Genomic DNA, 13,779 nt, shown 5'->3' on the forward strand with positions numbered 1-13,779 from the left:
TTTTAATTTAAGTAGTCTTTTACTCTTTGAATTTATCAATTGGTCCATGTAGAAATGTATATCATTATTGCGATCCAATATAAACATTACTTTTTGTATTTTTTTAGAAAATTCTAATAACTGTCCCCAAAATTTGAATATATTATAACTTGAAAATTACATAGGAATTAGCATTAATTAAGTTGAAAATGAATTTTATAGGGTAAATCATAAAATATTTATGGCAGAAAAATTTTAATTGAGTCATTCAGTTGCAAAATAAATTATGTTCAAAAAATTTGTTATATGGATTCTGTTCACACTTTACGCCGCTGTTCCTAATTGAGTAAAAAAAAATTTAGTGATGAATAGATCGAATAGTTAAACGATTAATCTATCTATTACAGTAGAATAATAAAAAAAGATAAAAAGTTCTCTATATATTTTATTATTTCAGAAAAAATATAATGATCAATGAATCATTTATTCTATATGTTGTGTACGAGGCAGCTAGACCATAGGACCGCTAGTTGTGCACCGCACTAGAATGCCGTTTTACCTTAAGCTTGTTTAAAAAACGTTGATATTGATGCGGGGGTGGATTACCTAGGAGATGACGCCTAACTATAAATCCAATAAGTAAACGAGAGTAGACAATAATTAAATAAGAAATAATCACATATATTAGAAATTCCTCAGAGAGTATCTTAAATTAAAGTGGTAACGTGGGAACCTTAAATACTAATGACCCGCGAAGCGGCATAAAACAAAATAGTTAATCTCAATTAAGACAAACAATAAATAACATTAAAAAATAATATAAACTCAGCTGAATAGATGAAGCTGTTGATGATGACGAGTGGACTGTATGAGATCTTGTGGTAATGGTTTCGAACATCTGAGTATGACGAGTGTAAATCCAGGTACATAATGGTAGATGAGAAGAGACGCGAAAAGGCGACTACGGCAATGCAGATATTTAGTAATGGTCAGGTCCCAATCACTAGTGGCGTGCATGGGTACGTAAACTTTGAGCACAAGGGTGCAATAAACAAATAATAAAAAACTATGGCGTACAATGGCCAAACAATTTCCTATTAAAGCGAAGGCGCTTGCTACAGAAAAAGAATGACACATAAAACAAATCGACTGACTGACTTACGACAATGAAGTGTACGCGGATGAAAACCGACACGGAGGTCATGGATTTGCCGTGATAGGTTGGCAAGGGGGCGAGTAAAGCAGGATGCTTGTGATCAGCTGTCCCACGAAATAATATAATCAATGATCTTTGTAACAACTGGTCAACTAGATCCTTCTAAAGGCGTTCTGTATCATACACTATATACAGGGTGATTCATTAAGGATAAGACACTCGTTTACTCAGTAACTATTGAAAATTTTTAATTTTTGGTAAGGAAAATATTGTTTGATTCAAAAAACACTACAATAATATGTAGTAAAAACATGATATTTTTCATCCCTTCAAGGTTAAAAAACATTAACTTGATTTTTATTAAATGGGAACTGTAATATAGGTCATTATTTTATAAAACTGAAAACAAAGCATTTTTGTAATGTTTGGTTTAACTATGAATTTCTTAATCTATTATTACAAAAATATAATATAGTCTATTATTTGTAAACCTAGAAGTAGAACACTTATGTAATGTTTAGATTAATTGTAATTCCCCAAATTATTGTTACTAAACCAAGAAGTAAATATTTATAAACATTTTTGAAAATTATGGCATTATGAATCTCTTGATCTATTATTACTAAAATATAATATAGTCTATTATTTGTAAACCTAGAAGTAGAACACTTTTGTAATGTTTGGATTAATTGTAATTCCCCGAATTATTGTTACTAGATCAGGAAGTAAATATTTATAAACCTTTTTGAAAATGATTACTATATGAATTTTATAAAAAGACAAACAAAATATTTTAGTATATAAGATGAAACGGAATGAATTAAAAGGGGAGAAAGAGAAGACCTCGGGAGTACCGAAGGTAATCTCTTTCCGTGTGGTACGTTTGTGACTTTAAGTTTTTATTTTGTGTATTATTTTTTTATCCGGTTTTAAGTGTATCAATATTTTATATGTTTTTATTTTGATTGATTATATCTTTATTAACTACATTTTGCGTTATTATTGAACTACTAAAAATATAAGTTAGAACAAAAGATTGATCTACATATTTAAATACAACAGAACGCATATTTTGAATTTAATAAAATGTTTGAGTTTTTAATTTGTTAGTAAATGATATTTGAATTTTTAATATAACTTTATTCGTTTATTAGATATAAACACTTAAAGTTTCAAATTTTTGAGTTAATATACATGTATAATACACTAGGGATTAAAATTACAGGTAGCTAATTGGTTTTTTATGACATCGATATTAGCAGGTACAAAGCATTGTTATTATCAATGGTAGTAAAGCACATTGTTGTGAGTTTATAAATACACTAACTGACAATACGGAATGTATATCTATTGATAGTCATAATTGATAATGAACAATCCGTGACTGTGACAGCAATGTCATAAAAAAACAATTAGCTACTTGTAATTTTAATCTCTAGTGTATTATACATGTATATTAACTCAAAAATTTGAAACTTTAAATGTTTATATTTAATAAACGAATAACGTTATATTAAAAATTCAAATGCCATTTGCTATTAAATTAAAAACTCAAAAATTTTATTAAATTCAAAATATGTGTTCTCATTTAAAAAAACTCAAGTTAATGTTTTTTAACCTTGAAGGGATGAAAAATATCATGTTTTTACTACATATTATTGTAGTGTTTTTTGAATCAAACAATATTTTCCTTACCAAAAATTTTAAATTTTCAATAGTTACTGAGTAAACGAGTGTCTTATCTTTAATGAATCACCCTGTATATAATCCTATATTTTATCATACTACAGATTAAAGCTAATATATATAGAGTCAAAATTACAGATTCAAATATACATATTGTTGTTGTAATTATAAGAAAATTTGTTTCTTTGATAATTAAATTTCAAAAAGGCTTACGAGAATTTTAATTTTACAGTTATAAAAATTAATTTTAAATAATTATTATATGATTTATTAATAAACCAAAAAATATCTGTCGTTTATGTAGGACTCATCACGAGTTAATTACCATTTATTGTATTCGTGTGCTTAAAAAGATACAAATTTTATATAAATTAAACCCATCACAGTGGGGTCGCGGCATAGTGGGGACGTTGCATAGTTGGATCAGTATAGATTTAATCTGACAGTGATTAAAATCACTATCATAAGAAACGCTTCGATGCAAATCTGTAGATAGTGTTTAATTCTAAGAAATTGATGGATAATTACAAAAGCAACATCAACTTCTATTTCCTTAATTAAAGCCTGATTAGTAATTCTTATAATTATATATTTACAATTTTTAAAATTAATTATTTTTAAATTATTATTGATTTCGATTTTTAATATGATAAAAGTAATCATTTTGAACCTACTTTTTTTTTGTCCTTTAAAGTGAAAGTTTTAATAAAAAAAAAAAAGAATGTAATACCATAACATTTAGCTCAACTTGCAAGTTTGAAATTTACATTATTAAATAGAAAAAAATTAAATTGTTAAGATTAATATGCAATCAGGGAATTTTATAATTACTATTTACAGTAAATTTATCAGAAAAGTTAGATTTTTTTACATTTTTATTGTAATAGATAACTTAAATAGAAATAATAGTAATAATTTCCTAGTAACTTTTGGTGTTTGAAAAGATTCTGCAATTGAAATATCAAGAACTTAATTAATTTTAATGATTTACTTTAACTAAATAAACCAATCAAAACAAAGTTGTTAAAAAGATTTACTCAATTGAGCGTATTATAAAATTTGATTATAATTTTAAAAATCTATCGTTAAATTCAGGTGAAACTAAAAATCATTTTTTTTTTTTAATTTATGATTTATATAGCAACATATTACAAAAAAATTTGGAATATTATAGACTGGTAATAGCACACAAAAATAGAGTTAAAAAATTAATAAATTATAAAGTAAAATTATTTACTTTTGTAGTTGAATACTTTTATCATATGAAATCTAATTCGACAATAAATACTTTAAGAATATTAGAAATTAATGATTTTAATTGTTTGTATGAAAAATCTGGTTAAGCTACTTTTTATTTGAATAAGGAATATTTTTTCTATTTTTAAGAGTAATAACTTAAACTAAATACGAATTGTAATCATTTGACGTATCGTTGAAAAAAGTAGGTCAAGTGAGAGTTGGCAAAATAAATCATAGCCACAAAAAAAAACTACATAGCAAAATAATATTAACATGAATAAAAAATTTCTTCTCACTAGGGGAGACTATAGTGATAGGATCCTTTATATTTATTGAAGTTATTAAATCTAAATGAGATAAATATCAAATGATTTGAAAATTTTATTCTAACTCAAAAAAAATGCAAAATTTTATTTGCCACAGACGGATTTGAACCTCGTATCCTAAACATGTAAAACACAAATGTTACCAACTCGGCAACTGTTCGTAGCTTTCGTGACATAAAAAAATTGGCTATTTAAGCGAAATCAAATTTAAAAATTACTTTTTTAACTTTAAAAAAGTAAAAAAAATTTAATAAGTTTAATTTCTTATGTCTTTTGAACTTTATTCTATGTCAATTAAATTATATAATATTCATGAAAGTCAATATATTCTCCTATTAAGATATTTTAAAATAAAATAAAATACAAAACCTAGCATTTTAATAGAAAAATAGCATATTTTTGAATGCGGTTGCTATTTGCGCATAAAAGATAGGTAGTCGGGACAAATTTTTTTTTTTATTTTATAGTACATAAAATAAGCTTTAATTTTATATATGTTTAAAGAACGCAGTATTTCCGGAACATTTTCAAAAATTAAGTTGAAAAAGTTAGTTTTTGTAAAAAAGTAGCAATTTTAATTCCCCCCTCCCCCCATGAACAGGTTAAGTGTTAAATTTTCAAAAAAATGATATCAAATAAAAGGGGAATATCTAAGGTTTTAGTTTAAAAAAAAATATGTTGATTTGTTGATTTTTGAAAAAGTTATGGAAGTTTAAAAAAAAAATGACACAATTTATCGATTTTTAAATTTGTAATTTTTTTGGAGAGTTCCCCTATTTGCGGAGAACGAGGGAAAATTTTTCAATTTTTAAGGGTAATGTCTTCAATTAGATGCGATTTGTGATCTTTTAACGTATTGTTAAAAGAAATCGGTCTAGTGAGAGCTGAAAAAAAGTAGTGACAGACACAAAAAAAATATAAATAAATAAACACATCATGGTAAAATTAATACTTTCTCAGCTTCGTATCGAAGCTAAAATAACCATAAAAGATCTATGACTTATAATTTTTGAATAAATTAAATTTGAATAAACAATTAAAACTCACAATGTTTTCAAATACTTTAAATTCAATATCATAACCCAAATCTTGAATAATTTCCCTCAATCTTATAGTACCATTTTCTATAAATAAAATGATTTCATGTGTTAATTTTCTTAAATATATTATGACGCTTTTCTGTTTTGTTTTAATAATAAAGTAAAATTTTTTAACAAATAACAAACGGATTTTATTCAACATGATCTATACAAACCATTGTATGAGCAAATTTCACGGTCTTTTCTGTAATATAAAATTATGTTGTCTTCTTTGAACGTCTTAAAATACAAATAACAGTAATTAATGAAAAAAGAAGATTTTATATGATATAAAAAGCCCAAAAACATAATTGAATCTTATTTTTAAATAACCTCCGTCATTTGAAAAAACTTTTGGTAAATAAAATAAATGATTTTCAGATTAAAATATTTGTTCTCTGTTGGTTTTCAAAAAGTCCTAATGAACCAACCTCAGCAGTTTTATAAAGATAATGTGTGCTTAAGTATGTGTTAGCCTAATGGCTCCTAAATCTCGGTGGGCCTGACTGAGTTAGGGAATGAATAAAAGAAAGTCCTATAACTTTATTAGTTAGAGAAGCCAAAAAAAGAGGATTTGTCTATAACTACAATATTAATATATAATTAACATAATCAAGTCATGTTTGAGCGTCCCCATTTACATTACTAATAATCAACTAAATATTACAATGAAACAAAATGAATACAGGTATAGAATTCATAAGTCTCGTTGAATTTGATAATGTGACCTAGGCATAACTTCAGTGATCGGATGAGAACTGGTCTATTCAACCAACTCCAACCGTTTGACGGAGGCAACTTGGACTCAATTATACAATCGATTACACGAAGGGTAAATCCACCGTATTCACATACAGGGTGGCCCACAACTCACTGACAACTTAAATAACTTTTGATCCAGTTAATATTTTTAGCTTATTTTTTTTTTAATAATAGTTATACGTTAGGTCTATAGCTATATCTCAATAATTAATTTTTTTACATTTTATTAAAAATATTAATTATTTTAAAATTTTAAATAAAATATAAAAAAAAAATCTAAGATAGCTATTTTGTAGAGTAGAATTTAAGAAAAATTTTAGTAAAAAAATATCTTATTAATATACAGTAGTAAATATTCTGTAGCATTTTGAAATTTGCAAAAATTTGAATTTTCATGTACTATTTTACGGTTATAAATATTGAAATACGTATTGAGAAAAGGACAGAAGAAAACGCTATCTTTTCATGATTACTGTGTATACATATGATGATAGTATGTATACATTACAAACTTGGCATAAATACCATGATAAGAAATTAGATAAGGCAATTATTACTTATCACTCTCATTCAAAAGTATATTGAAAAGATAGCGTTTTCTTCTGTCCTTTTCTCAATACGTATTTCAATGTTTAATACCGTAAAATAGTACATGAAAATTCAAATTTTCACAAACTTCAAAACGCTACAGAATATTTACTACTGAATATTAATAAGATATTTTTTTACTAAAATTTTTCTTAAATTCTACTCTACAAAATAGCTATCTTAGATTTTTTTTTTACTTTTTATTTAAAATTTAAAAATAATTAATATTTTTAATAAAATGTAAAAAAATTAATTATTGAGATATAGCTATAGACCTAACGTCTAACTAATATTTAAAAAAAAAATCAGCTAAAAATATTAACTGGATCAAAAGTTATTTAAGTTGTCAGTGAGTTGTGGGCCATCCTGTATACCGTCATAATACCGCTAAGGTCACGGGACAACTATTGGCGGCACCGATGTATCTAATTAACTAAACCATACACTGGTACAACTGGTAGATAAGCCGACGACTATCACCGGTCAACAAACGACTTCCCCAATTATACGAGTAAAACTGGTTTCTTTTCTTGGGTTGGAAGTTAAACGAAGCTACACGTAACTCGCCGCAACATACTCCCCCCTTTGAAGGGCTACAGTTGTTTACTCAAAGAACCTTAGAAGATACATCTTAATGGTGTAATGACAATGAGTTTTGGTTCTTCACCCCACACGTCTTCACGGTCAGTTATGATATTCATAAATTAAATAGTTATAAACAACGATTATTAAATTAAGGTAACATAAAGTATTACATCTACAAAATAGAACACACAACTAAAACAATAACGACATGTCTTATAAAAATAAATTATTATTTAAATACAATAACAGTTGAGTAAGGAAAAAATGATTAAAAAAAAAAAACTACAAATTACAACAAAATCAATTCTGAAATAAATAAGATACCATTCTATCATAATAAGCAATAAAAGGAACCTAATAATTAAAAGAGGAAAAAAAGGCATGTGTGTTTAGGGAATCATGACGTTGACAATAATACCATCTTTACGATCGGCCAAGTAACCCGTTGGTTAATAGTGTGCAATTGGGCTGCACGCACAACTTTATCTTTGCCCAAAATAATAACTGTTACCCTTACCTAACTATCTTACTAACGGACTTCCCCACTTATTTGTGAAATAATTTACAATGATTATTTAAAATATGTCATGAAAAACAGTCAAGATAACTTTTTTAGTTCAATAATTTACCTGTACTTTTTATAAATAATAGAGATCGATATTTTTGATTTCGAATTAAATTTAACACAGTCCAGTTATAGTTAGTTCAGTGATGCGTTAACTCTGAATGATCTATTTTGACCGTTAATATCACTGAACCCAATATCATTCATAAAAAACCCAGCACAGGGGGGTCGCGGCACAGTGGTGCCGTTGTATAGTTGGATCAAGTATAATGATATCTGACAGGGATTAAAATCACTATTAAAAATAAACGCTTCGATGCAAATCTTTAGATAGTGTTTAATCTTAAAAAAATTTGTGTTTTATTCCAAAAGCTACTTGATCTGCTGGTTCCTTATTAATATCTCAATTAAGATAAATTAAGTCGAATGAAAAAGGGTTTATTAAAAAATATTATTTCTCATAAAAAAATTGTGTGGATCCATAAACTTTTCAATAAGTTATAGCATTATAAAGTTAAATATATAAAAAATAAAATTGAGAATTTTCACACGAAAATAGCATTCGGTAGGCATTTTCGCCGTGAAGACAAGTCCAGAGGTCAAATTTTTGAATTAAATTTAACACAGTCCAGTTATAGCTGGTTCAGTGATGCGTTAACTCTGAATGATCTATTTTGACCGTTAATATCACTGAACCCAATATCATTCATAAAAAGTATTGATATGCAATACATATTCGTCGCCAATTAAGATAGTCATTATATACTTATCAATCTGTGTTTTGTATAATCAAGTAATTATATTTCCTAAAGTTATTTTAAAAATAAATATATTCCATAGTATGACTTTTTTATTATTGACCACTTAATTAATTTAACAACAATAAATACATTACATTTTATAATATTGTTCATGTATAATATAGAGACTTTTACTTGTGATTTCTTTTAGTTCCATGTTTTAGTTAATTTAACAACCATAAAAGATTTTTCATGTTCATCCCTTATCATTAAAGTTATGACTGATGATAAAGGCAGCCCTCCTCTCACCAAGATATACGAATTTCAATAAATGAAAATAAATTATGAACAAATAAAGTTGACACCCTTATAAAGTGACTAAAGCATAGAACTAAAATAAATCAAAAATCAAATTCTCAATATTATATTTATTTTTTGATTAATTATTTAATCAATAAATAATTACCCTGTAAATGTTTTTTAACGATTACGTGCATTATATATATATATAAAAATTATGTGTTTAAATTTACACACTTATAATAAAAATAACATACAATTGTAAGTTCTATTTTTTTTTCATTTTTTTGACTGCTATTATAATTATCCTAAAAAATAATAAAATGTAAGCACTTTTTAAATTTTTACTAAAATTACATACAATAAATATTTAGAGTATTTTATTTATTATTATTATTACTGTTATACGAAGGTACGTCCTCAAAACTTTGTTGATAGAATGGTTACAAATAAGCAAAAATATAACCACACTCTATTATTAAGAATATTTTTAATCAAGATACACACCTGACGCAAATATATTTCTGCAACAACTCTTTTCACATTTTCAAAACTCTGAAATGATATCCAAAAATCTAAATATTACTATGTAGGATTGTATTTAATTTTAGAATTAAAGATTATTTTTATTAAAATATTGTTAAAATATCAAAATTTAGAGTTTTTTCATGTTGTCAATATTAACAGCATTTACATCAGTATCTATTTATATTAATATATAAAAACTATATTTTTTAAATACTTTAAGTACTATTTTTAAAATATTCAATCAGCTATAAAGAATTTAAAATAGCAGGAGTAAAATACAAAAAAGTTTATGGGGAAAATATCAGTTTTGATTGTAAAATTACCGCCAAAATCAACTTTAAAGGATAGATGTAGTAGATTAAACTTAAGTTATAGATCTTAAATTCTGTATGTGTCTCTTAAACGTTGAAGTTTTAAATGGATTTTTAATAATTTTTTTTTTTTTAATTAGTTATTTATTACATAAGAACCTGCTCTTTACTATTTAGTGATTATCTAAAAAACTAGAATTAATCTGAAAGTTCTAAGATCAAATTCAGAGCCAGAGACAAAAGTCCTTTCAGAATACTCTTATTAATTGACGCAAAAAAGTAATGTGGATTATAATTATTACTTCAAAAAATATTTAATTATAAACATGGTAATCTCATCATATGTGTTCGGTTCACTCACTTCTCAAATCCTATTAGAAATCTCAACCACTAATAGATTCCTTTGAAAAGTAAGATGTTATCGAAAATGAAAATCTACATTTAGTACAACTTAAGAGTATTCAATTTTGGCGTATTCACGAGGAGAAATGACGCGTTCTAATCAGTCATTTATTATTATAATGTTTGTTTTTTAATTTCGATGCGAAGCTGAGAAGGTATTAATTTTACTATGATGTGTTTTTTTTTTTGTGTCTGTGAACGCTCAATCTTAGCTCTCACTGGACCGATTTTGATGAACAATATGTCAAAAAATCACAAATCATATCTAGTCGAAGACATTACCCTCAAAAATTGAAAAAAAATTCCCTCTTTCCCGTTAATGGGAAAAACCTCCAAAAAAATTAAAAATTTAAAAATCGCTAATTTTCGAAATTTTTTTTTACTAAAAACTGCCATAACTTTTTCAAAAATGAATATATCAAAATAACTTTTTTTTTTTATAGATGCTTAATGTCATTACTTAGCATTTGGTATATTTTTTTTATAAATCTGACCCTAGACCTGCCCACGGGTGGGGCTTTAAAATGACAACTTTTTTACAAAAAATTAACTTTTTCAACTTAACTTTTGAAAATGTTCCGGTAGGTCTGACACTTTTATATATATCTTGAATTAAAGCTAATGTAATGTACTTTAATTTGAAAAAAAAAAATTTGACCTCTGGACTTGTCTTCATGGTGAAAACGGCTACCGAATGATATTTTTGTGTGAAAATTATTGATTTTACTTTTTACATTTTTAACTTTATAATGCTATAACTTATTGAAAAGTGTATGGATCAACACAATTTTTTTATGAAAAATAATATTTTTTAATAACCCCTTTTTCATTCAGGACATAAATAAGAAAATAGCAAATCATTTAGCTTTTGGAATAATCCACCAATTTTTTTAAATTAAACACTATCTATAGAGTTGCATCGAAGCGTTTCTTATTATTGTGATTTTAATCACTGTCAGATTTTATTATACTTGATCCAATTATACCACGTCACCACTATGTTGTGACTCTCCTGTGCGTGGATTTTACCGGTGAGTTTGGTTGGGTTGGGTTTAATATTGTATTATTATTATTATAATTATAATTAAAATTATTATTATTATATTAATTGGCCGGCACTTTAGAAAATCTTTATGTGTGTTAAGACATTCGCAAAGTCATTCATCTATCTACACGTGATGCGGCCCGTGTAACGGACCCGATTTTTAGACCCGGATAATGATAAAGGCCACACAGTGTTGTGAGTTATAGAGATGGCGCGAACACTTTAGGTATGCCTAATGGCAGTTTCAGGGCGATTCGCAATAATGCATGTCGTAAATTTAAAAAAACCCAGCACAGTGGTGACGTGGCATAGTTGGATCAAGTATAATGATATCTGACAGTGATTAAAATCACTATCAAAAATAAACGCTTCGATGCAAATCTTTAGATAATGTTTAATTTTAAAAAAATTGGTGTTTTATTCCAAAAGCTACATGATCTGCTGGTTCCTTAATGATATCTTGATTAAGATAAAATATGTTGAATGAAAAAGGGTTTATTAAAAAATATTATATCTCATAAAAAAATTGTGTGGATCCATACACTTTTCAATAAGTTATAGCATTATAAAGTTAAAAATGTAAAAAGTAAAATCAATAATTTTCACACAAAATAGCATTTGGTAGCGATTTACAGCACGAAGACAAGTCCAGAGGTCAAAATTTTTTTTTTATAATAAAGTACATTACATTAGCTTTAATTCAAGATATATATAAAAGTGTCAGACCTACCGGAACATTTTCAAAAGTTAAGTTGAAAAAGTTAATTTTTTGTAAAAAAGTTGTCATTTTAAATCCCCCACTTTGGGCAGATAAAGGGTTAAATTGATGAAAAAAATATACCAAATGATAGGTAAAGACATCAAGCATCTATAAAAAACAAAAAGTTATTTTGATATATTCATTTTTGAAAAAGTTATGGCAGTTTTTAGTAAAAAAAATTGAAAAAATTTCGAAAATTAACGATTTTTAAATTTTAAATTTTATTGGAGGTTTCTCCCATTTACGGGAAAGAGAGAATTTTTTTCAATTTTTCAGGGTAATGTCTTCGACTAGATATGATTTGTGATTTTTTGACATATTGTTCATCAAAATCGGTCCAGTGAGAGCTAAGATTGAGTGTTCACAGACACAAAAAAAAAACACATCATAGTAATATTAATACCTTCTCAGCTTCGCATCGAACTAAAACAAAATACCTAACTTAATAATAACCTGCACATCATTATCCCTTTTTTTTCTCTCCAATAACCGACTTAATGTGAACCGTCCTGGAACTGCCGTGAAGCATTACTTCAGGGCGGTCCATGTCGCCTTAAAATCTTTTTACCACCGCGTTGTGATACGACCCGATATTAATCTATAGCCAAATCACAACGCGGCGCTGCCTTCCTCGTTAGCCGTACACAAGCGGTGGGTTCGTTGTTCGGGTTGGACCACGTGGAGGTGGGGGTAGTCCATCATCTCATCTGGTGGTCAGTTTTAAGTACCGACCTTCTTTCTTGCTGGGGCAGACTTTGGATCAATGCCCCTCACATCATTATCCCGTATTGATCTAATATTAAAACATATTACAATGTTTATATAAAATAATTTCTTACCATATTAAGATTCCCAAATTGATTGGAACTCTAAAAAAAAAAGAAAATTGACAAGATGTTTTTATTAAAAATTGCAAAATGAAATATAATCTATGTGTTAGCAATATACTATAAACACAATTAAAGTCTGTACAAGCTATTATACAGAGTGTTCACCCTGTACAATTATACACCCTGTATAATCATTGAATATAAATAATATTGATTTGAATTTTAAAGTAAAGTTTAATTCATAAAATGTATTGACGCTAATTTTAGCAATGATCTAACTTACATCATCCGTCATATGACAAATTAGTGTTCCAGTCTAAAAAAAAAAAAACATATCTGAATGTACAATACATAAAAGTTAAATAAAAAGTTTTTTAACTAAATTATTGAATCAAACATAGTTTAATAAACTTTATATAAATTACATTGTCCTTTATAAATATATTTGCAAAGACATCTTTAAAATAAAAACAACAAACTAAAATTAAAACACAAGAATACGTTTTGTAAATCATTTTTCAAGAATATTAAGATTTAATTAATGTAATTCACTGACTTTTATCTTTGAATATATTTTAATAATTTTCCATTACATTTTTGCATTTTTATAGGATTTGAAGTAAATAAATTATTAAAAACCATAAATAAAAAAAACAAATAATAGAAACAAATAATAGAAATATAAGTGAATTTTTTTAAACAGTACCATTATAGACTTTTTAGATATTTTATGACGAAAATATATAAATGATGTTATTACTCATGCATGAATTGTAAAAAATATTGGTATTTACTTTGTTAAAAATGTCTATTTTAATAAGTTTAGAAGACTCTGATATACAAAACTATATACAATTTATAAAAAATATTTCTATATAAAAATGTATTTATACAATTT

At 26.3% G+C, this 13,779-nt stretch overlaps 1 protein-coding gene across 4 annotated transcripts in view; it reads right to left on the reverse strand.

Annotated features, from left to right (window-relative positions):
* The window catches only part of LOC126903072 (uncharacterized), a 38,288-nt gene extending 24,824 nt beyond the window's left edge, over positions 1–13,464 (reverse strand). For 3 of the 4 annotated variants that reach the window (XM_050681037.1, XM_050681036.1, XM_050681040.1), the window contains exons 1-7: positions 13,307–13,464; positions 13,165–13,197; positions 12,891–12,920; positions 9,513–9,560; positions 9,263–9,313; positions 5,642–5,705; positions 5,434–5,510 (exon numbers count right to left, since the gene is read on the reverse strand). In XM_050681037.1, the coding sequence (XP_050536994.1) occupies positions 5,434–5,510; positions 5,642–5,705; positions 9,263–9,313; positions 9,513–9,560; positions 12,891–12,920; positions 13,165–13,197; positions 13,307–13,396 (393 nt within the window). In that variant the 5' untranslated portion in view covers positions 13,397–13,464. Of the gene's footprint in view, positions 1–206; positions 318–5,433; positions 5,511–5,641; positions 5,706–9,262; positions 9,314–9,512; positions 9,561–12,890; positions 12,921–13,164; positions 13,198–13,306 lie in introns of those variants that run through there. The other variant, XM_050681041.1, reaches the window with a different exon arrangement.
* Positions 13,465–13,779: the final 315 nt, after the last annotated feature.

The sequence above is a fragment of the Daktulosphaira vitifoliae genome, unplaced genomic scaffold (genome assembly GCF_025091365.1).
Source record: "Daktulosphaira vitifoliae isolate Bord-2020 unplaced genomic scaffold, ASM2509136v1 Scaffold_3, whole genome shotgun sequence".
NCBI lineage: Eukaryota > Metazoa > Arthropoda > Insecta > Hemiptera > Phylloxeridae > Daktulosphaira > Daktulosphaira vitifoliae.